At 35.8% G+C, this 23,434-nt stretch overlaps 12 protein-coding genes across 12 annotated transcripts; 5 read left to right on the forward strand and 7 right to left on the reverse strand.

Annotated features, from left to right (window-relative positions):
- Window positions 1–15: 15 nt before the first annotated feature.
- On the reverse strand, window positions 16–1,210 carry HYPBUDRAFT_154221 (triglyceride lipase). Its single transcript, XM_020221956.1, has one exon. It carries the CDS (start codon window positions 1,149–1,151, stop codon window positions 33–35), a length of 1,119 nt encoding a protein of 372 aa, XP_020074004.1. The 5' UTR covers window positions 1,152–1,210; the 3' UTR covers window positions 16–32.
- A 30-nt stretch (window positions 1,211–1,240) lies between these two features.
- Window positions 1,241–2,832, reverse strand: COQ6 (putative N,N-dimethylaniline monooxygenase). The gene has a single exon (XM_020221957.1). The coding sequence runs from the start codon at window positions 2,807–2,809 to the stop codon at window positions 1,322–1,324; it is 1,488 nt and encodes a 495-aa protein (XP_020074005.1). The 5' UTR covers window positions 2,810–2,832; the 3' UTR covers window positions 1,241–1,321.
- A 281-nt stretch (window positions 2,833–3,113) lies between these two features.
- On the reverse strand, window positions 3,114–4,433 carry SUA71 (transcription factor TFIIB). The gene has a single exon (XM_020221958.1). It carries the CDS (start codon window positions 4,242–4,244, stop codon window positions 3,195–3,197), a length of 1,050 nt encoding a protein of 349 aa, XP_020074006.1. The 5' UTR covers window positions 4,245–4,433; the 3' UTR covers window positions 3,114–3,194.
- A 154-nt stretch (window positions 4,434–4,587) lies between these two features.
- On the reverse strand, window positions 4,588–5,531 carry HYPBUDRAFT_154224 (uncharacterized protein). Its single transcript, XM_020221959.1, has one exon. The coding sequence runs from the start codon at window positions 5,497–5,499 to the stop codon at window positions 4,663–4,665; it is 837 nt and encodes a 278-aa protein (XP_020074007.1). The 5' UTR covers window positions 5,500–5,531; the 3' UTR covers window positions 4,588–4,662.
- A 168-nt stretch (window positions 5,532–5,699) lies between these two features.
- Window positions 5,700–6,950, reverse strand: HYPBUDRAFT_115036 (DNA-directed RNA polymerase I subunit; the record flags this gene model as incomplete). Its single annotated transcript, XM_020219090.1, has 1 exon — window positions 5,700–6,950. The coding sequence occupies one exon, from the start codon at window positions 6,948–6,950 to the stop codon at window positions 5,700–5,702; it is 1,251 nt and encodes a 416-aa protein (XP_020074008.1).
- Window positions 6,951–7,157: 207 nt separating this feature from the next.
- On the forward strand, window positions 7,158–7,750 carry HYPBUDRAFT_234871 (uncharacterized protein; the record flags this gene model as incomplete). The annotated part of the gene is made up of 1 exon (XM_020223171.1): window positions 7,158–7,750. One exon carries the CDS (start codon window positions 7,158–7,160, stop codon window positions 7,686–7,688), a length of 531 nt encoding a protein of 176 aa, XP_020074009.1. The 3' UTR covers window positions 7,689–7,750.
- A 198-nt stretch (window positions 7,751–7,948) lies between these two features.
- Window positions 7,949–9,943, reverse strand: HYPBUDRAFT_93213 (uncharacterized protein; the record flags this gene model as incomplete). The annotated part of the gene is made up of 2 exons (XM_020223907.1): window positions 7,949–9,756; window positions 9,841–9,943. Coding segments are annotated over 2 exons (1,911 nt in total), but the record flags the coding sequence as incomplete, so codon positions are not given.
- A 2,346-nt stretch (window positions 9,944–12,289) lies between these two features.
- Window positions 12,290–13,314, forward strand: HYPBUDRAFT_163714 (uncharacterized protein). The gene has a single exon (XM_020222632.1). It carries the CDS (start codon window positions 12,322–12,324, stop codon window positions 13,177–13,179), a length of 858 nt encoding a protein of 285 aa, XP_020074011.1. The 5' UTR covers window positions 12,290–12,321; the 3' UTR covers window positions 13,180–13,314.
- A 143-nt stretch (window positions 13,315–13,457) lies between these two features.
- Window positions 13,458–15,436, forward strand: HYPBUDRAFT_154225 (MDR family MFS transporter). The gene has a single exon (XM_020221960.1). The coding sequence runs from the start codon at window positions 13,561–13,563 to the stop codon at window positions 15,376–15,378; it is 1,818 nt and encodes a 605-aa protein (XP_020074012.1). The 5' UTR covers window positions 13,458–13,560; the 3' UTR covers window positions 15,379–15,436.
- A 140-nt stretch (window positions 15,437–15,576) lies between these two features.
- On the forward strand, window positions 15,577–18,599 carry HYPBUDRAFT_154226 (m-AAA protease subunit). The gene has a single exon (XM_020221961.1). It carries the CDS (start codon window positions 15,622–15,624, stop codon window positions 18,493–18,495), a length of 2,874 nt encoding a protein of 957 aa, XP_020074013.1. The 5' UTR covers window positions 15,577–15,621; the 3' UTR covers window positions 18,496–18,599.
- A 157-nt stretch (window positions 18,600–18,756) lies between these two features.
- Window positions 18,757–20,189, forward strand: NPL6 (Npl6p). Its single transcript, XM_020221962.1, has one exon. It carries the CDS (start codon window positions 18,809–18,811, stop codon window positions 20,171–20,173), a length of 1,365 nt encoding a protein of 454 aa, XP_020074014.1. The 5' UTR covers window positions 18,757–18,808; the 3' UTR covers window positions 20,174–20,189.
- A 128-nt stretch (window positions 20,190–20,317) lies between these two features.
- FGR15 (Fgr15p) lies at window positions 20,318–21,658 on the reverse strand (the record flags this gene model as incomplete). The annotated part of the gene is made up of 1 exon (XM_020219098.1): window positions 20,318–21,658. The coding sequence occupies one exon, from the start codon at window positions 21,656–21,658 to the stop codon at window positions 20,318–20,320; it is 1,341 nt and encodes a 446-aa protein (XP_020074015.1).
- Between the last annotated feature and the right edge of the window lie 1,776 nt (window positions 21,659–23,434).

Below are 23,434 nucleotides of genomic sequence, written 5' to 3' on the forward strand. Positions count from 1 at the left end.
AATACATACTTGCATTGAATATATAAATATAATTAAAAGCCTCTTTTGTTTAAATTGTCTATTAAATCTAAGTATAATGCAACTGGGTTAAAGTTTGGTTTTGAATTGAAAACTTTTTCGTCGACAGCTTTTCTTAGTTTATTCGTCCAATTTATTAAATCTAAATGGTCAACATTATCAAGAGTTCCTAGGTATTCCCCCCATTTCGAACTCTCAACACTGACTAGTCCATCATTGTCATACGACCCTTGCCCCCCTATTCTGGATTTTATTATGGCCCATGTAGGCGTGAATACATTAAACCATTTGGGTTTCATTCTAGCCCCATATGAGAAATATTCTACATGGGGATCATCTTTAACTTGCTGATTGAATTCTTTCAAGTATGACGTAGTTAATTGTTCGATACATTTTGGATAAGCCAAACTTAATGGCTTGATAGTATCCATGAAAAAGTCGGCACATTCAGATCCATGATGTGGAGTTGCTACTGTAGTTAGCGAGACTACTTTATAATTTGAATTCTGGGACTTATGCTGTAATTTGGAAATTAAATATCTTGCGTCAAGGCCTCCCATAGAATGGCTTACTAGGTTTAGTTTAATCGGCTTATTAGCAGTTTGAAACGACTCATTATTCTTCGTGTTATCAGTCTTTTTATTGTAAATCGAAGCCTTGCTTTCACTTTGGCGTAGTTCTTCACATTTTTGATCAATGAATTTCTCCAAATGAATTGCTCTTTCTTCAATTGTGCCAAAAGCTGGAACCTTGGCTATGAAAACTTTAGTCCCGATCAGTTCTAGTGCTCTTTTAATCCCATACCAGTACTCTAGATTTATGAAATGAAGATTACCAGCCAAGTTTTCAATGTTTTCAGCAACCTCTTCAACTTTTTCACCTACTTTGCGTTGTACTGGATTTAAAAACTTGGGTTTTGCAATGAAAGACAAAGTATCGAATCCCATAAATCCATGACATAGCACGACAGGATACTTAGAAGGAGCATAATCGTCTTTAAGCTGACTGAATTTATCTGTAATGATTAAATCATGGCCATTTCCAGGCTTATCAATCTCGGTCTTTTGAGACAAATATTTTATGGGCTGCAACCAGACTTTGCGTCGCGTACGAAACGGACCTAGCTTATCCATCAAATTCCTCCGTATTAGCATCATGCCATGGTTTTAGCTTTTAGGATCCAATGTTGAAGTATTCGCCGTTGCTTTAATTATAGAAGTGTCGCAATTTGAATTACCGTTAACTTTTTATGTATTTAGAGTTCTACATGCAGGTAAAAAAAACTATATATACATTTTTTCAATCATTTCCCACTGATTGTTTGAACCATTAAGTCCTTGACGTAGCCCAAAGAGTTCAAAGTCTTTATACCGAAACCCCTGAGGTATACGAACGGTGTCCATTGGACTGCAAATATCTTATGCAACTTGTCACAAGCACCTAATATCATATGGTTTGATGGCCAGGCATCAGCAACGTAATTTTCCAAAACTAAAGTGGAACCGATGTCCATACCACGGTCAACACCTTTTTCCAAAGCTTGGACCAAGTGACCGACATCAGATTGACCCATGTTAAGACCTTGACCTGCCAAAGGGTGAATTGTATGGGCAGCATCACCAACCAAAGCGATACGAGGTGCCATATAGGTATCAGCATGAGACAATTTCAATGGGAATCTTGCTCTTGAGCCTGGAACCAATTCGGTTACTGGTAAGGGGTAGTTTTCTTCTAAATCAGATATGTCTTTTTTTGACAATCTCCAAGATATGTCTTCCAAAACAGATCTATCATTTGGATTATTCTGTAAAGTCTTATAAATGTATTGTAAGTCGACTTCCTCGAGAGTCATTGCAGCGGTAAGTAAATGAGGAAAGATAACTTCATCAACTTTTAATAACAATTCGGCTAATTCAGGAGTCGAAGACCAAACGAAAGTAGCATTGTCATCAGTTAAAGGTAAGATTGCTAAAGGACCAGTTGATAAAAATCTTTGCCAACCAAGAGCTCTATAGTCTTCAAATTGCATTTTGATGGTACCTACAACGCCCCAGCGATCATATTGCCATCCTCTAGATTCTATACGGGCAAACTTTCTAACTGGAGAGTTATAACCATCAGCACCAACTAACAAACGTGCTTGTAATGCTTCTCCATTGTCTAATTTGATAATTGGCCAATCTAAAGCTTCATCTCCAGCGCTTGGATCTATTTCATTCAAGTCACTGTGAGAGTGAGTGTGCTGGGCATTCAAAGGATCTTCTATATCAATGACTTTTGTGTTGTCAAGAATGATAGCTGGTTGGTCCTCTTCTTCATCAATTATTTCGTCATTAAGTTGCTCAATTTTGGATATTAACGAGCTTTGGATGTTGATATTTTCACTCATGGCTGCTAATACACCAGATCCAGTGGTAGTCCCATCAAAACTAATACGTGATGAGTTATCTTGACCATCATATGCACGAATACCATCATAAAATTTGATTCTGTCAAGATTTATAAAATCCCAACTTCCTATTTTCTCTTGCATAAATTCAACCGATTTAGGCGTAAGAGAAACAACCCTATTAGTATAGTTTTCCGGAGGATCCATTCCAAAATCACGAATTGGGTCTAAATTTGAACCTTCAACTAAAGTACATTTCAAGTGCTTTGTTTTATGGGAATTTTTCAATGCCGCAAGTAAAGATAATCCTGCTGGTCCACCTCCAATTATAACAACATCTTGTAATTTGGGAGCAGATACCAGGGCTGCAGTAGCTAATGATCTAGTCGCTGACTTCCACATCCTTAGACAATGTTCAATAACGTTTCACTGGAAATGGGATCTTCATATAGTTTTTCTACAAATTACTTTAGAGAATCGCACCTATAAAAAAATCAAAAAGAAAAAGTCAATATCGGCCCATTTCTAATACAAATATGACAGGAATATTATTATTGACTCCATTCAATTGAAAAAATACATAGGTAGAAATAAGAAGCATTATAGAAGAATGTTACCACTCAAGTCCTTAATTGAGGGTAGTTTTTGTAAAATTTTAATAACTATACGATAAAAAAAAAAACTAAAAAAAAAAAAAAAAATTAAATAACCCAAATATCTATGCTCTGATTCCGATTGGAATCTTATAAATAAGCTTCTCAAAGCTTATGTTGACACGCTGAGCTGATCAACTCTTTGGGATATCGCTTAATTTAACTTTCCCACTTTCAATCCAATAAGGATCAATCAATTTTTCCTTTTCTTCATACATGACTTTGTATGAAGTTTTAATGGTACCATCACTGACACCGGTCTTGTCAGCAATCTTGGAAGGAGGTAAATCCGTTCCAAACACTAGAGCGGCCATGTAGATAACAGTGGCTGCAATGGTCATTGGCGATCTACCTTGTAAAACACCTACTTCTTTACAACGTCTGGCAATATGCTCTGCAGCATTTGTAACTTGGGTATTTAAACCCAAATGAGAACAGAATCTTCTAATCAAATCTTCAGCTGAGGTTTGAGTGGTTTGCTCACTATCTTGAATCAAAGAATAAGCATTTGGATTGGCAGCATTCTTTTCTTGAATAACCTTATTCATAATTTTGAAAACTTTACCAATCTCTTTCTTTGGAACATTAGTTAAAGCCCAAATTTCTTTGAAAGAACGGGCAACCTTGGCTTTACGACACCCAATGAAAATAGATGCGGCCATGATTGATTCTTGAGATTTACCCCTTAAAGGACGTTCATCATAAACAAGTTTATAAACTTCTTTAGCACCATCCTGAACAATCTTAGGTAACTGATAACCATCACACATCTGTGAAATCTTTGTATAAGCAGCAGCCAATGCGTTATCCTTCTTGTCAACCAATGATTTGGACTGTGCTCTATTTAATTCACGTCCTGCTTTGGTATTATCAGGTACATAAGAAATCATAGTTGATAAATCTTCTGAATCTAATAATGGATTACCGGCATCACCCACACGACTTGGGTCATCCCCATTTTGATCATCATTACTAAAAGTTCTCCATTCTGATCTGGTATCAACAACTCGATCACTTAAAACCAATCCACAACTTCCACATACTATATCTCCCTCACTAAATCTTTCGATTAAATCTGGTGGGAAGATCTTACATTCAGGACAAGTCAAAGTGATATTTAAGTTGGGACCAGTGAATGGTTCATCTATGGCTGGCTTTGAAGCAGTTTGGGCACTCATCATCATTTATCAAAGAAAATACAAACGCTGGGATTACTAATAAGCAAATATTGAAACTTGCTGTCCTCCAATATAAATATGGATGCTTTCAGTAACTTTAAACCAGAACAAGCCGCCTATGAATATTGCAGTAGTCGAATGAACGATACAGCAATTCAATGAAGATTATGTGAAGATAGAAGATAAACTATCGTTAAAGAAAAGAAGAGAAACTTGTAATAAATTAATTCTTCATATATCAAACCTCTTTTTTCTTTAGTATTCTTTTTTTTTTTTGTTTGCCCGCTTTCGTATGGGCGTGCGAATATCAAGTCATATATAGGTCGACTGAAGATTACAAATGATTGATGTAATGATTACTTATTATTACATAGAGGTGATATATCACAAGTTATAAGTAGTTATAACCAGTGGATAATGTTAATTACTGCTTGGATTTTTTGTTAGCAGCTTCGGAAGAGTCTTCGGGAGAACGTTTTTTGCCTGACTCTTCTTCGTCGTCTTCGTCTTCACTAATGTCAAGTTCTTCTCCTTCTTCACTGTCATCTAAATCATCATCTTCTCCTTCACCAGCCGGCAATGCTTCGGTGTAGTATTTGACAGCATATGGGAAGATGTCGTCGACAATAAGTCGGGCCAATTCTTCACCATTTCTGTATTCTTTGCCTGGTTTAGTACCGGTCCAGCCAAACCAAGCAAAGAATGATTTCATACCTGTCCTGTAGTTCTTTTTTTCTTCCGTGGTTAACTCGCCTTTAGCATTGGATTTGATCAAGTTTGGGTTGATGCCATCTAAGGATTTTGGCCACTTTATGTCGACTGGTTCTGATGTTATCTTTTCTTCACCATCTTCAATAACTGTCTTGAAATGTTTTGTAATCGTTTGGGATTCGATGATAGCATTGGAATCACTTGCTTCATCTTTGAATGCAATTATAATTGAAAAATCTTTGTAATGTTCAGTATCATTGGTATCAACAACCTTATGATGGATATATACATCACTGATTGTCTCTAAGTACTGCAAATCATCGACACTCATATATTCAGCAAAATCTTCATTTTCAGCTAAAACAATATACCAAAATTGAGGAATATTTAATAAGATTGACCTACGGTCTTGATAAATCGATTGGGTGTTTTTGATTCTAAAAATTTCTGCTTCTCTTTCAGCCTTATCCATTCTTTGTTCACATTCGGCTAATTCAAGAAGAGATTTCTCAAGGTGGGCACTTTCGTTTTCGGTAGCTTGTTGAGTCATGTTGGATATTTGGAGTTAACGGAATGCCAAACTATGAAGATTCGAACTACTTATGGGTGTTCCTCATCTCTGAAATTTTTGAAAAATTCCGTATGCGGATTCTCCGTACACCGTTCTGCTAAAAGACTACAGTAGTTTAATATACATATTTATTTTAAATCGATCTAATTAACAGAGGAGAAATGTGAAATGGGGGAGGACTAACGTCTTGGTCCGCCACCTCTTCTAGTCATTTGAGGTAATTTGAATGGGACTTTCAAAGTAGCGATTTTATAGGTTGCAGCAGCAGCTTTTGGAATACCAAAAGCTTCAGCTTGTGAAGCAGTGGCTGGTTTAGTGATGGCACCTAATGCTTTGAATAAACCAACTAATTTTGTTGGTTTCAAGTTCAATTCATGAGCCAATGGAGGTAATTCAACCAAAAAGTTATCGATATGCATGATTGTAGCTAACAAATAACATAATAATTTATCTTCATGATGTGGATCAATGATGAAGGATCTATCCTTGGTCTTACCGAATTGAGTGGTACGTGCAACGGTGAATCTTTGTAAAATACCATCGATTAAAAGCTCTGATGGCTTATTTTCTAAACGAGTCATTAAGGAAGCACGATCTTTAACTCTTCTATTTGCGTAAACACCTAATAATAAAGATGCATAGTATAATAATTGTAGTTTTGTAGTATTACCGGATTTGATAATATTTGGTAAATGTTTGGCAATATAAGGTGATTTGGCAAAAGGCAAGATCTCCAATCTTTTCTTTTCATCTTCTTCTTCCATGATTGAATTAACACGAATGTAATTCCAATCTTTTTTCGGTATTATATTATGCAATGGATAGATATCTTCTACATTAGTAGCAGATTCATCGGCAATAGGAGTTGGTCTATCATTAGTAACCGATTCATCCATTTCTTTAGAAGTTGGTAATGCAGAAGTACTTTCCTTAACATTATCAAGAATATCCATTTCCATATCTTGTAATTTTTCGGAATCGATTCTATTCTTTTCCAAATTGGTAAGAGCTTGTTTAGCCTTCTTGGTACCAAATGATTCTCCCAAAGCTTTACGTTGTTCCATAGAACGAAGACCAACACTCTTAACCGATGGCCCTTTATGAACTCTCTTGGATTTAGCAGTAACTTTACCATTGATTAATGGTGATTTGAATAACTCAACTGACTTATGAGTAGGATCATATAATGCAACAACATAATCGTTATGTTCATCTGCCCCACCAGTTTCACCATTATAGTCCAAACTATCATTTTCACCGTGTAATAAAAATTGATGGTTCTTTTTATGTTTATACAAATCGAAATCAGTTTCTTCAGGAATCGATAACCCATTGAAAAATGACCCAACAACAACATCAGGGTCTTCTGACAGTGAAGCCACCCTCAATTCAGTGGTCTTAGAATCCCTCTTTCTTTTTATTCCGGCCATTCTTACGTTAATCTTAGCTAACTAGCAGTGTTTAACCAAGCTCTATAAAAAAATTTATATCATCTCATCAGAATCGACTGCGCTGCAAAAAAAAAAAAAAAAAAAAAAAAAAAATAAGAAAATGGAAACTAGCACGACTTACCCGTACATCTTAAAAAGGTATAAGCTCATCACCGACTGATCTTTTACACCCAAAAGACGAATCAGATGTCAACGACGTATATAGATGATGCGAAAGCATTGACCTTGACTTACTATGAAGTACTAGGAGTGGAGCCAACCGCTGATACTGCGGAAATCAAGACGGCGTATAAGGAAAGACTCTTGAATAGCCATCCCGATAAGCAAAATGGAGTCAATGGTGAATTGAAAAATCATGAAAATATGGTGATTACGATAAAAGAAGCATACAAGGCTTTGATGGATCCTTTGAGAAGACAAGAATATGATGAAACATTAAAAAAATCATTTCAGAAACAGGGGTTTAATATCAACGGAGATGGATTAGATTCGTACAGTTTAGAAGATTTTGAAATTGTGGCCGGTCCCAATGCAGAAGAAGAAATATGGGTTAAGGATTGTCCTAGATGTACATTTCCAAAGTCCATTACTTTGACAGAAGAAGATTTGGAAGAAAATGGTACTGATGATGGTCAGGGAGGGTTTGACATTATAGTACAATGTGAAAGTTGTAGTTTATGGATAAAAGTCAAGTATTATGCAGCTGATGAGGAATGATTAATAGAATTACATTATGGGTGATAGAGAATGCAAGCATGTATATTTCATTAGAGGATCATAATAAATAAATAATATATGTAAATGAACAAAAAAGAAAGAAGCAGAAGTAGAGAGAAGTAGAAGTAGAGAGAAGTAGAGAGAAGTTAAACAATCAATGTTTTATTTGAACCTTTATTTGAACTTTTATTTGAACTTAAAGGAATATTAAAAGTATGATTATTTGATTTTTCTAAAACAGTATCGTTGATGCAATTTTTTTTCTTTTTTGACCATGATTTTTCTGCTTCGATAATTGAATATAATGCATTACCCATTGCTTCGAAATCAGTCATCAAGTTAACATGACCAGCAGGACTTGAAAATTTCCCAACAATTTGACCTTTACCGGATTTTTCATCGTACATGGAAAATCCTTTTTGTTCTGGCATTAACCATTTTTGGTGAACAACCCCGTCACCATGGCCGTAAAAAAATTCATAGTAGTTACCATCTTTAATATCTTGAATTGATCTAACATTGGAGCCTCTAACTGAAGGTACTTTATTACCATAAACCACCGCCAATGGAGGATATTTAGAATCTAAAGATGGATCATAATTCAAACCAAGAACGAATTTTTTAGCCAGTTTCAAAGTTTCCGCTAAATAATTGTAAGCATCATTGAAACTAAACGAAAAATGAGTTGGGAAATCATTTGAAGAATGAGAAGAAGGTTCCATAGAACTAGGTTCTAATTGGGGAGACGATTTAAATTGTTCTGGTAAAGGAGATGTGTTATCATTAGATTCATCACTATAATCATGAGGAGATGTTCTTGTTGGAGAATTGCTAAGGGACTTATTTTTTTTAGCGATTGACAAAGACCTGTAGTTTCTAAATTTTGTACTTAATGAGTTAATTGGAGAAAATGATAAACTTGAATTTGAATCGGGAGAATTGGAAGAATTAATACCATTAATTTCTTGCAATAATCTTCTTTTTGAAACCAAAGGATTTAAATTATATTCAACCCAAGTATCTGGATTAAAATAATCCAAATCATAACATTCTTTAGTGTCTTTATTAACGAAAACTCTACCATTTAAAGGAAGAAAACAAAAACTTGATCTCATCATAAAGTTTGATTCAAAAGTTAAAATTTTATCGGAGAAAATGACCGAATCACCAAATCTAATTGGACCCAAAATATTAAGACATTCACTTGGAACACCAACATAAACAACACCTCTAAACAAATGAGGACATCTTTGCATTGTCAGATGAGCAACCAACCCACCCATTGAATGAGCAATAACCAAAGTAGGTTTACCAGTATCCTTGTAAATTTTAGTTAAAAATTCTTCTAGTTTTTCAGAAGACAAGGATAAGCTTAATCTCCAATCATAACCAAATTCTTTAACATTAGTTTTCGGGTTTGAGTCTAATTTTTTCAATAGTTTTTTACAAATATCAATTGGACCGATATTTTTCAACACTCCATCAGGATAGATGAAATTTGAAGCTTTTAATTCATCTTCAACGTTTGGACCAAGTAATAAATTAATTTTTCTTAAATTAAAACCGGCTTTCAAAGGAATCCAAACTCGTTTACGGGTTTTAGAATCTCTTAGGATAGAGCCTCTATAACCACCCAATAAGACTATATTACCATCTATATCGTTATAAATTGATTCTGAAGGTTTTATTAGATTCTTATCCTTTTTAGCATGCATGAAATCAGGAATCATTTCATTAATATTTGAACTAATTGAAGCTTTAACTGCTCTTAATCTCACCGCATCAGGGCCCTTATTATTTTCGAAATATCTGGCTTCTTCCACGGTAGTTACTGATTGTTGTCTTTGAAGGCGTAGTCTAATATCATCAATATCATCTTGTTGATTTTTATTATTGATGAATTGGAAACTTGGTAAATGTTGATCGATATTGAAGGACTTCAATTGCTTATAAATATTTGATCTAATATTTGAAAATCCACCAAAGGGTAAAGAAAATGAAAAAACTTTTTGTGAATCAGCAAATAATCCATGATTATGATCAGTAGATTTATCTTCATTAAGAGGATCTATAGTGGTTCCAGCAATCTTTTTCGATTGTTCATCACTAGGTTTACCAGCATCCGAAATGGGGTGAGAAGTTTTATTATTACCAAGATTTGCATCATTTGATTCAATTTGAGTGAATGATTCACCACCAACAATTGAATCAGCATCAGTTTTACTAAATCTCTTATTGATTACCGGACGCTCTTTACTCTGATTGGCTTCGAAGTCTTTCACTGCTAGATCATCATCTTCGTCTTCAAATTCGTCAAATTCATCAGTAATTGGAGAATTAGATAATTGAGAAGGATCAATTGAATCATTAATGATTTGTTGATTTGGGGTTGTTAATGAAGATTCTTTAATTTTCTCTTTTATCGAATCATGGCCACCGACTAATTCGTCACTACGAGACATTCTATTTCAACTTATTATGGCAATGGCTCTTCTCTAACTTTACTCGGATAGACTCGGTTAAATCAAATTTTCTTAACCAATGAGTACAAAAACCACTATTTCGAAAAATCGTTTCCAATTGAATGAACTATCGTATTTTGACCCCAATATATATGGTTATAAAAACATATACTGCTGTATATAAAGACTGGAGGGTTTTTGTTTTAAAAAAAAAAAGATTAGCATTTTTTTCAAACAATGTCGATGCCTATAATTAGCTCTTTGTTCACGTATTTTTCAAGTATCATCACTTTATTTAATTTATTTTTTTTGCTTTGTATGCCATCCGTACAATTTCACTCTAATTTGACAGACAAATTTCACTCTACCGTTAGACAGTTAGTACCGATACTGCTGTTACTTGGGTTACTTCTGCTGAAGTGCTGTTTCTACTGTTGATGGTTCTACCGTTCTATTTTCACCTACTCACAAGACTACAAGGGTGATTTACAGATAACTCACAAGACAATGATATCTCTGATAATAGACCCTGTTCTTTGTCAAGAACTAGCAATTGCTGCCAATCTTTAACAATTGCTGAAGATATTGTCAGCTGTCAAACTTGGGAGGCTTTCCTCACTGGGCAACACGCCTTTGGTCCCAACTATTGTCCAACAATCCCTGGACGTCGGCAATAACCATTACCTGGTACGGATGTGTCCTTGGAGCCATATTGTATATCGTAGCCATACTGTAGCATGGTAGCCGTACTGGAGCAGCGATCGGCCTACTGACCCTATTGGCTCGCCCCCTGTGGTGTATGGGTGCGGTGATCTTATCTCGGTAAATCATGCAACCGAAGAAAAAATAGCAGCGGCGTGCAGGGCCCAAATATAAGAGGACGTGCACCTGACCTCGTCGGCCAGCCCGTACCCCAGGTGCCTGGGGTACGGTTTTCATTTTGACAGTTGGTATCGCGTGGGGAGAGCGGCGGTACTTATATTTGCAACCACGTGAACTGGGCACAACACTACAAAGGTTGCAAATTTCACTTGTTTAGCACCCTTGACCAGACTAATAGTATACTTCACAACCATTGTTTGGACCAAACACGTTGGAGTAGGTTAAGATAGCACGTTCGAGTATTAGGATAGCACGTTGGTCAGGATTAGAAGCACAAGTCGAATAATTAGCTCCTCTAAGCCCATAGGTTCAATAGCACGCCCCCGGAATACGAGTGGTAATTTACCAAAAAGCCCCAATTGCATTGCAAGCGGTTAGCTATTTTTTACGGGCCCTTGCATTTGCAATAATACGTCAAGACGGTTTTCCTTCAGTTGGATTTGCAGGTGGATTTACCCGGGATGCAAGTAATTAATGCCTGATTTGGATCATTACATATCACCACACCGTCACTACTTGTCACAGGGATCATCATTACAATTGGAGCCTCCTTCTTTACTACTCTTTCATTGTATTCCAGGGGGATGGTGGATTACAACGTGCCCATCAGTCATGCCTTTAAAACGTTTATCTTTCTTGTCTTCTCAAAGGGATATGCTATAACGTCGCAAGGTGTTATTCTTCAGCACTCCTTCACTAAATTCATGAGGTTTTCCCATTATGTGTTCCATTTGTTGGCTCAAACGTGCTACTTTGCCAGTATGGGTTTGCTCTCTTGAGTAGGAGGTTTTTTTTTTTTTTTATTTTAATTTTTTTATTTTGTTTGTTTGTTTGTCTTAATTTTTTCTTTCTGAGATTGTTAGAGTAAATCACAATATACTAATACAATGTTAGTTGTTACTTTACAATAGTACACCTCGAATATGAACCACCCTTTGCGGGTTATTGCTTGGATATTGTGAGCTTAAGTCAAGGTTCCTTTTCCGGTTTTCTTGAGCCTATTCCCTTCTTTGTTGCCGCCATTTTTTTTTTTGTAATTTTTTTGTAATTTTCTTTTAATTCTATAAACACCCAAAATCTAAACCTTTTGGTTAAATTCATTATTTAAAGAGATGGAAATACCCCCCCAATTCATTCGAAATGATTATTCTTGAATTATTGTTCTTCACTCAAATAATATGAAATCAAGTATTCAGTTTTTTTTTGCAATCATTTGCGTCTCATTTTTCGTTAAAGCCGGTTTAGCTCAAGATACAAGTAATTTTTTCCAAAGAAATGGTAAAATATTTATGAAAAGAGATGACAACCCCTTTGAATTTAGAATCTATTCAAATAACGTCAGAGTCGATTCTCCTGAAAGTAAAAGGTTCCCAAGTGAAAAAGGTTGGTCTCAAAGAAAAGATGGTGCAGTTGGTGCGATCAAATCTCAAATTTCTGATTATCCAACTTTAATTGCAATTCAAGAAGCTAAACATAATCAATTGGTTGATATCAAAAGAGGTCTTAATGGGAATAATAACGAAAATTTCCCTTACAATCACTATGGGGTTGGTCGTGATGATGGTAAAGAAGCTGGTGAATACGCGGCAATCATTTATAATACTCAAGATTGGAATTTACTTAATGGTAGTTATAAATGGTTGAGTCCAACTCCGGATACTCCAAGTAAAGCCTGGGGTGCTTCTAATATTAGAATTGTTACTTTCACCACTTTACAACATAAACAATCTGGGAAGATTGTTAATTTTTTAAATACTCATTTTGATCAAACCTCTGAAGAAGCAAGACAAAAAAGTGCTAGTTTAATCGTTGATTGGATTGACCAAATCCCAAATGATTATCCGGTTTTCTTAAGTGGGGACTTCAACTCTCTTTCTAGTGATGCTTCTTATCAAACGATTTCTACTAAATTAGCAGATACTGATAAAAAAGCTTATAATCATTATAATCAAAATTGGAATACTTATACTGGGTTTGAATCAACCGATGTTCAATCAGTAATTGACTTTATTTTCGCTCCTCAAGATTCAAATACCGGCTCAAACCCAGTAACCGTGATTGGCCACGAAGTCATTCCAAACAATTATAATGATTATCTATTCAGTGACCATAGACCAGTCTCTACTCACTTCAAACTTAAATGGTAGATATTTTACGAGTATCTTACCCAATATCTCTTCTTTTTCGCCTTTTCGTGCCCGTTTTTTTTAGCCGTCTCGACTAGCTTTGACATATTTTTAGTGGACCTAAAAATATCTTTCGCCGTAAATCGTTATTTTTCATATCTTAATTAGATTTTATACCGTTTAATAGATTGAATAAAATTCTCATGATTTTGTATTATCCTGTTTTAGAAGTTTTGGGGGTGCGCAACTTCACTTTTCATACTCATTTTTAACATCAACTCCGAAACTGAGTCAAATTTCTCCTTATTGTTCTATCTCTTTATATATATGTATCTATACATATATATAGCCCGATGAAGTCGAATTAAAACTCTAATCTATAACTTTCTTGGCTTCGTCAGAATGGAGCAAGAAGTCTACTCAAACTCGAGTTATCCTTTTAGAGATGCGAGAAATAATACAATTAACAGCCATTTAAGAATTAGTATACCTCTGCATGTTGCTAGTAATCGGTCAATAACCAATGACGGTTCGGTGGCCAGAAGCCCCAGTATCCCATCTAAAAATGTACAAATGGAGGATATAGAAAGTCAACGTAGTGAGCACTCAGAATTGGCTGATAATGAAAAGGGTTATTATGAAAGTAATGCTGGTGATGGAACAAAATCTTCAGATCATTTTTTAACTGGTTGGAAATTGATTATTACTATGATGTCGGCGTTTTTAGCTTTATTTATTGCAGCCTTGGATCAAACCATTGTGGTGACCATTTTTTCAACCGTTGGTAATCAATTTCACGCATTTGATGAGATTAACTGGCTAACGTCTGCATTTTTAATTCCGATGGCCGTTTTTTGTCCTTCTTGGGGTAGGGTTGCAATTGCTTTTGGTAGGAAACCAACCATGTTATGTGGAATTGCAATTTTTGAAATTGGTTCGTTAATTGCTGCCTTATCAATAAGTATGAGTATGTTAATTGGTGGTAGAGTGATTCAAGGCATTGGTGGTGGTTGTATACAAACTTCAGTAAGTTTATTAGCTACCGAGTCAGTCCCTGTCAATTATAGATCCCTTTCATTAAGCGCAATGGCAGTGGCTTACGCCATTGCTTCCGTTGCCGGTCCCTTTCTTGGGGGTGCTTTAACCAAAGTAACTTGGAGATTATGTTTTTACATTAATTTACCTTTAGGGGTCATTGCCTTTATTATGTTGTTTTTCTTATATAATCCTCCAAAACCTACAGGTAAACTCAAAGACCGGCTTAAACTTATTGACTACTTTGGTAGTCTCTTATTAATTGCTAGTTTGGTTTTAATGCTAACCGGACTATCATTGGGTGGTGTTGAATTCAGCTGGGTCTCACCTGCAGTTATTTTGATGGTTATCATTGGATTTGCAACCTATGTCGTCTTTTTGATGTATAATTTCATTTTGTCAGCCAATCCAATGTTTTTAAAAGAATTCTATACTACTCCCCAAATCTTCTTCGCTGCAACCATGGGATTCTTTAACTATGCATTTTTCTTAGGTAACATCACTTACTTAACTGTTTACTTTCAGGTTATCTTTGCTCACGACTCTTTACAATCCGGTATTGACTTACTACCTTTAATCATTGCTACTACAATTTCTGCAGTCATAAACGGTGTTCTTATTAAATTGATCAGACATATAAAAGTGTTTTATGTGGTGTTCTCCGGTGCCTTTGGTATCATAGCAGCAGGTCTAATAACTACTTTAGATCGGGATTCCAGTGTTGGCAAGAGAATTGGGTATTTAATAATAATGGGTATCTCAGTCGGTTTTCAAATTCAATCAACTTTGCTTTCCTGTCAAATAAAAGCACCAAAACATGTCCCCGGGTCGATCATCATGGTAACGGTATTCGCTAACTTCAACAGATTCACCGGAGGAGCTTTGGGAGTCACTCTTGCATCTGCTGTATTTAATGCAAAGGGATCTTCTTCAATTGAAGCCATTATAATGGCGCTACCGAATAATGAAAAAAGAAAGTACGTTAATATTGATGGGGCCCAGCTTCTAAGCTCCCCTAAACTAATCAATAAAATCCCTGATCCAACCAGGGGTCAGATTTATGATGCTTTAATGGACGCGATAATAACCTCTTTCTACCTAGGCCTAGGCTTTTCCTGTGCTGCTTTCGTATGTTCACTATTCGCAACAAATAAAAAAATTCCAAAAGATGATGAAATCATATGATTCTTCCCTTCTTAATCTCTTCTTAAGTAACTTGTATAGTATTTATGGTATTAATGGCTTATAACCTTAGTATTTGCAGTCTTTTGGTAGTATTTCGAAGGCCGAAAAAAAGTCGTGCGCGTAACTGGCTTGAATCGAAAAAAATGGGCCTGGAAGGCGAAAACAAAAATTTGAATACTTCGGAACTGTCATTAAAATCAGATATTCTCTACTAGAACCCACGATACTCATAGTGAATTGAAGATGAGTTCAATGATCAAAGTGGCGAACCGTCGACTTACTCATCTTGGTCGCTCAAGCTGTGGTCGTCCCACCATAATTACAGCATTTTCGAATAAGAGAAATTTTCATGCAATTTCGCCATTAAGTCAAACTAATTATGATAAACTCGATAAATTTGATAATTCAAAAAGTGATATTAGCTCATTTGTCTTTAGTTTGATCCAAAAACATAAGTCAGAGCTAACAAGATTGAAGCATGTGCCAAAGAATAAGGTTCCAAGCTTGGATAATCAATCAAGGGAACTCACAATTAAAAGATACGAGAGTATGCTTTTAAACTCTGATATTAATCTTTTGGAGTTAGTCAAAGACCCACATTTCTTTTTGTTAATTTTCAAAAACGATCCTATTGCAAATTCCGAACATCATAACCAGTTGATTAAGAAAGCATCCGAGTTATACCTCTCTGGTGATGCTCAAAACGTTGATAAAGATCTTATAGATAGAGACTGGGACTTCAAAGCATATACAACTCTGTTAGAATACTGTCTGCAAATGCTCAAGAACTACAATGGCATGTATTCAGTTGATCCAAGAGTGCAACAACTATTAGATATTTATAAGGATGTTAACGATCATGATGTTTTCACTTATAAGGCAGTGGCAGAGGAAGTGGGAGTTCCAGAGAAAGCTGTTCGTGACTGGTTTGATTCCTTTCAAACTCTTGAAGAGACTATATCCCAAATTCATGGTGCACCACTCTCTTCTATCTCCACTTTATTGAAGAAACATATCCCAGCAATTCTGCAAGAACTGCTTAAATTTGAAGGACCTGATAAGAGCAGTCAACATAAAAATGAAGGCCCAAAACCTGATGAACAAGCTAAGGAGTCTTCTAACAATGGTAATAACGATAAGAATAAAAAGAATAACAACAAACAAACAAAAGAAATATTTATTGACTTAAGCCGTCCTCCATTTCAATACTTTCAATTAGGTATTTTTATAGGGCTTGCCCTTTATTTGAGTTACTCCCTGAGTAAAGCTTCAAACCATGAAATATCTTTACAAGAGTTTACATCCAAATTTTTGAGTAAGAATCTTGTAAGTAAATTGGTTGTTGTGAATAACCATACTGCTATTGTTGAACTCAATGAAAATGGTAAATCCCAATTTGGTGAAAATGGCTATTATTACTTCACTATAGGTAGTATTGAAGCCTTTGAACGTAGCTTGCAACATGCTCAAGATGAATTCAAAATTGATGATGCTTTGAGATTACCTGTTGTTTATGTTACTGAAGGCAGTAATGCTAAATTACTCGCAAACTTTATTCCAACTGTTTTATTCTTAGTTGCAATTTACTATATGACTAAAAAGGCTGGTGCTGGTATGAATGGTCCTTTGAACTTTGGTAAATCAACTGCTAAAAAATTTAATCAAGAAACAAATGTCCAAATTAGATTTAAAGATGTTGCGGGTATGAGCGAGGCTAAAGAAGAAGTTATGGAATTCGTCAAATTTTTACAAAACCCAGAAAAGTATGAAAGATTAGGTGCTAAGATTCCCAGAGGTGCTATTTTGTCAGGTCCACCAGGTACCGGTAAAACTTTAATTGCCAAAGCCACGGCTGGGGAAGCAGGTGTTCCATTTTATTCTGTTTCTGGTTCAGAGTTCGTTGAAATGTTCGTCGGTGTGGGTGCTTCTCGTGTACGTGATCTTTTCAAGACTGCTCGTGAAAACGCTCCATCAATTGTTTTCGTTGATGAAATTGATGCAATTGGTAAACAGCGTTCAAAAGGTAATTCTAGTGGTGCCAATGATGAACGTGAAACCACTTTAAATCAATTATTAGTTGAAATGGATGGTTTTGAAAGCTCCGATCATGTTGTTGTTTTAGCCGGTACCAATAGAGCTGATATTTTAGATAGAGCATTAATGAGACCTGGTAGATTTGATAGACATATCGCTATTGAAAATCCAGAATTACAAGGTAGAAAAGAAATATTCCAAGTTCACTTGAAAAAAGTCAAATTAGTTGAAAATATCGATGCAGACTTACCTGGAAGACTTGCTGCTTTGACTCCTGGGTTTTCCGGTGCTGACATTGCAAATGTTTGTAATGAAGCCGCATTAATAGGTGCAAGATTTAATGCAGAAGCTGTCACTTTAAGACATTTTGAACTCGCTATTGAAAGAGTCATTGGTGGTGTTGAAAAGAAACTGAAAGTTTTAAGTGCTGAAGAACAAAAAGTTGTTGCTTATCATGAAGCCGGTCACGCTATTTGTGGTTGGTATTTAAGATTTGCCCATCCTTTATTAAAGGTTTCCATCATTCCAAGAGGCCAAGGTGCCTTGGGTTATGCTCAATACTTACCTCCTGATCAATACCTTATGTCTGCTTTACAATTATACGATAGAATGATTATGACCTTAGGTGGACGTGTGTCAGAAGAATTACATTTCTCATCAGTTACAAGTGGTGCACATGATGATTTTAAGAAGGTCACTCAAATAGCTCAAGCTATGGTTTTAAGATTTGGGATGTCCAAGGAAGTGGGAATGGTTAATTACGCTGATACTAGGTCTTCTGATGACTTGACTAAACCATTCAGTGATCAAACTAATAAGGTCATTGATGGTGAAATTCAACGTATAGTTAACGAATGCTATCAAAAGTGTAAAGATCTTTTAACGGAAAGAGCACATGAAGTCGAGTTGGTTGCACAAGAATTATTGAAAAAGGAATTCATCACTAGAGAGGATATGATCAGATTATTAGGTAAAAGACCTTTCCCAGAAACTAATGACGCGTTCGATAAATATCTTGATGGTAAGCCAGCTTTCAAGAACGAACAACCAGAAAATGAAAAGAAAGATACTGAAACTGAATAAGTTTCATTGTTTATGACTCAAATATTCACATGAATATTACCACATTCAAAAACATCAAACTAAAATATATATCCATCGCTGGATTTTGTACTTGTATATAGCTCTATAGTTATCAATTCACTTTATGGTGATTATGAAGCTTGATTTTTTTGCATCCGTAAAATTAGTACGCGCACTACATTTATTTGAGAGTAGAAAAAAAAAAGTACTCGAAAAATGATACATTAAAGAATGAAATAAACAAGTCAATAAAAGGGTGTACCATTCAATCAGCCGCAAATTGACGTCCCTTTTTCTATCTAATAAACCAATAATGCCACCCAGATCAAGATCACGTCTGGCCAGAGCATCTGCTGCTGTGAATCAACCATCTCCAAGATCCACAAGAACTCGAGGTTCTCATTTATCTGCTGGTGATAAAAATATTGATGAAGAAGATAAAGAGCCACAAGAAGACAATGAAGAAGGCGAACCTGATGTCACCAATGACGATCCAGAAGATGAAGACCCGGATATACCTAGAAGCAATAGCAGGAAAAGAAAAATTGGTGTAGTTAAGGCGGAAGAAGATAATGAGGATCCGCAAGAGGACCAGGATCAAGATGAAGACCAAGATGAAGACCAAGATGAAGACCAAGGAGATGACCAAGGGGAAGATGAGGAGGAAGATGAAGATGAAGAAGGAGAAGAAGAGGAAGGAGTCGGGGAGTCCAGACAACAGCCAAAGAAAAGAGGAAGAAAAAGAACGAAATTTGTCCCAACTGACGAGGGATTCCTTGATGAAGACGGAAATCCAATTAGTATAGTCGATGATGAAGTTGTGATTGAAAATGAAGATCCTAAAGGTTGTGAGAAGATTGATGCAAATGGTTATTTGAAAGGAGATCGAGAATTTAGAATGAAAACATTCCATCTTTTAGGAAAAGGAGAAAGGTTATACATGGTCTCTACTGAACCAGCAAGATTGGTTGGTTTTAGAGATTCCTATTTATTATTCAAGACCCATAGATCTTTATTTAAAAAAGTTTGTACGTTTGAAGAAAAAATGGACTTGATTGAAAGACACATCATTCCAAACTCTTATAAAGGTAGATCAGTCAACTTAGTTTGCGCTAGATCCATCTTTAGAGAGTTTGGTGCGAGAGTCATTAAAGAAGGTAAGAAGGTAGTTGACGACTTCTGGGAACAAAGAGCTATTGATAATGGTGATATATCAGGAGAATATGCCGATCCAAATGAACTCGCAAGAAATCAAAATAAATTGAACAATATTTTGGGCGATGGTAACCCAAATACTGCTAATATTACTACACCAATAACAGGTGCGGCCTTGGTTAACTATCAATCTGACCCAAGTTGGATGTATCAAATTGCAAACCAGACAAAGGAATATAATACTTTGTTGAACGACCAAAGAAAACAGATATGGCAACGAGGGGTCAAGGATGTGTATACTGGTTTAGTTTTTTATCCAGCAAGTAGTCAACCAACCAGAACTAAGTTGAGTAAAGTTCAAGATTCAAAGCTGTTAATTTATGATGTGTCTTTCCGTAATTCAAATCTAAAAAGAAAAGTGACTGGGTTATCTACAGTTGGAAAAGAAATTTTCGAAGATCTTGAAGATGAAGACTTGAAAAGGGAAATCTTGGAACAACAAGAATATGAACGATCATTGTAAAATATACTACCTGTACTATAATAAAAAAAGAAGTCTACGTTATTCATTTTAGGCAAATAAGAATAAATAAATTTATGTAAGTAAGTTATGTAAATAAAATTGCATAAATGACCGATGAATATAGTGGGTGAAGTTTTTGAATTCCTATTCGATCATTTCTTCGTCAGACTCTATTGAATCTGGTCCTGAATCGATAATGTCTTCGGTGATAATCTCACCATCAGGAGTCTCTTTTGCCATTTTCTTCTTTTCCATATGAGCTCTTAATTCAAAATCAACTTTAGTTTTCCTTCTACCAACATGAACAGTTATATCGCCTTCTTCGACAACTTCAGCATGTTTTTTCGAATATGCTACTTCAGCCTTTGCTTCTTTGCCTGATATCTTATGGTTAACCCTTATATGTTTTGCTAACGTATCATGTCTCGTAAAAATTCTTGGACCAACATTTGGATTTTGTTTAACACATACGAAACACTTGAATAATTTCTTTTTCTTCAGATGAACGGTTTCTTGATGTCTTATTAATTCATACTTTCTTGAAAATCTACGTAAGCATAATTTATTAGGTTCATCAGCAGAAGGTAATTGACATTCATGAACCACATCGGGATCATAATTCGAAGATTTGTTTGATGGACGATGATGTTCAGTTTTCTTTATTATTCTATGAGCCGCAAGTTTAGCATCAACTCTAATTTTTCTTTTCTCTTTCTGAGTTAAGCCTGATAATCTTTCAGAGACAAACTTATCATGATCTTGAGGTGAAACTCCCATTAAGAAAGATGCAGGAGTGCTTGAGGCAGACTTACCATCATCATTAGTAGAAAATGACCCAGTATCAGAACCAGGAGATGCTGATAAGCCTTCTAAATAACCTGCATTTACTGCTGCTTGAGCTGCTGCTAATTTCCTTCTCTTAGCTTTTGATTTCGAAATTTTCAGTAATACAGTATCAGATAATGAAGCTTGTTTAAAGCTATAAGTTGCATAATCTTTTATGAATCTTGAATAACAATCATTGAGATCAAAATGAATCAAGTTCAAAAAATGATAAATAGCTGGTTTCCAAGATAATAAGTTATAAATTTCCCAATAATTTAAACTCATGATAACATTAGTTAAAAATCTTATAGTTCTGGTAGCCAACTCGACATTTTTATGATTAGTTGAAATTTTAATGAAAATGTCGAAATTTTTCTCAATGACTAAATATAATTTAGATGTGATTGGTTCATTTAAATTTTGAAATTTTGGTAATGAGTCCATCAAGGAGTAAAGTTTAGTTTCGAGTATAGCTGATTGGTTAATAGAAATCTTCTTATCATAAATCAAAGAAGTTATTTTGTATAAATGTTCGGTATAATCTTCGGTAGTTGAAGGTGTGCAAATAGTTAAAATATTGATTATTTCATCTAAATTGAATTGATTATTCTGTGTCAACGCTGAGGTAGAATTAGAGTCTTCTTGATTATTGGGGACCATAGGATTTGCTGGTATGATAGAAACTGAGTGATTTAATGGATATTGTTCTTTTTCAGTATTATGACGAATGGGGGAAGGTTGGGAAGTAGAGGTTGGTGCTGTAAGGGGCATAGAGGAAATTGGTAGGTTGCTTGTGATTGAAGCACTCAGTTGTGGAGGTTTATAACCAAAGGTAGAGTCGGACCTTGTATCATGAGATGGAGTTGAAGTTGTTGAGTTGGTGATTTTAGTAGCGAAATTAGGATTCCCATTTTGAACTGCATCATTGATTGAAGGGTAATGGATATGATTTTGTTGATGGTGGTGATGCTGATTATGCTGTTGATTCGGGTGAAGTTGCTGATGTTGGTGTGGATGAGTATGAGGAAATGTGTGTTGCAGTTGGATAACCTGGGGAGGTTTTGGGGGTTGGGGAGAACCAAAAGAAGCCCCCAATCCTGGGAAGGATCCACTCTTAGTGAAGGAAGAGAGAGGCTGTTGATGAAACTGGGAAGGAGGAGGAAGTTGATGCAGATGTGAAGGAACCGGAGACTGTTGATGACCCGAGAGTGGGCGCTGCGGTTGCACCGATTGGATTGGTTGCACCGATTGAACTTGTTGTGCCTGAGGTTGTGTTTGAGTTTTCGGCTGAATCTGCTGAAACTGTTGCCTTTGATGCTGATGAGGATTGAGTTGTTGTGGATTTTGCTGCAGTTGCAGTTGCAATTGCAGTTGCTGCTGCTGCTGCTGCTGCTGATTACTTTGCAGCGAAGTCTGTTGGTGTGACATTGCACGAGAGGGAGTCAGTGGCACCGAAGGTATATAGGTGGACGAATTCATTGCGGAATGAAAATGTGGACGAAATGGTGTATTATGTGTTGGCACCTGGTTCCCAAAACTAAATGACCAGACAAAACTTCAGATTTTAAAAATTGTAAAAAAAAAAAACCAGTTGTTGCAGTTATAAATTCGACGAGCCAAAAAAGAAAAAAAAAATACTAGAAAAACGGGAAATTAAAGAAGTTGGAACAGATTTTGGTCGCCAAAAACGTAAACTGCAGAAACCTGAGGTGCAAACTGTAATTGAAGCGATCCAAACTGTAAAAGATAGCAAAAAGCACCAAAAAAATGATTTTTTTTTAAAACAACCAAAAAAAAATTGTAGCAAAAAGAAACAGCGAAAAAAAGAGCGAGTGAGCCAATCGATAGGCCTGAGCGGGTAATTCGTAATAGAGATCTTTTAGCAATAATGGGGGAGATGGGTGCAGCCGATGTAATGATACGGTAACTGAGAGGATACCTTTGGTGGGAAGTTAAGAAATCACTTCAATAATCAATTCAAAGAGTAGCGTTATATTCGTAATTTGCAGCGGCAAAGAACTTTGTAAGTAGCTGTTAAAACGACAAACTGGCCCACTTTTACACGAAATGAGAGCTATTGTAGGGTAAACACCTTGAAATTAATTTGGCCAGACAATCTGATGAGCGTTAGCAACCTCCAAGAGACTATGAGCTAACGACAGACTCGAGTGTAGTAATAAGGTGTAGATAAAGAAGAAGAACAAATCGGTTTAATTTTGAAAGAAAAAAAAAATTGCGTAAAGGAGGAAAAAATGTGTCTTTAGCCCATATATTTTTGATTGGGTGATACAAAACAATCGAGGCCCACGCAGATAAAAGTGGTTTTCTATATGGCTCTATTCAGATCCTGTGCTTACATTTGGGTACAAACATCAACTTGGAGCTGCCCAAGGCTGCCATTGATGCTTGCAGTTGCTACAAGTAGAATTTGCAGTA

This window comes from Hyphopichia burtonii (assembly GCF_001661395.1).
Source record: "Hyphopichia burtonii NRRL Y-1933 unplaced genomic scaffold HYPBUscaffold_9, whole genome shotgun sequence".
In the NCBI taxonomy this organism is placed as follows: domain Eukaryota; kingdom Fungi; phylum Ascomycota; class Pichiomycetes; order Serinales; family Debaryomycetaceae; genus Hyphopichia; species Hyphopichia burtonii.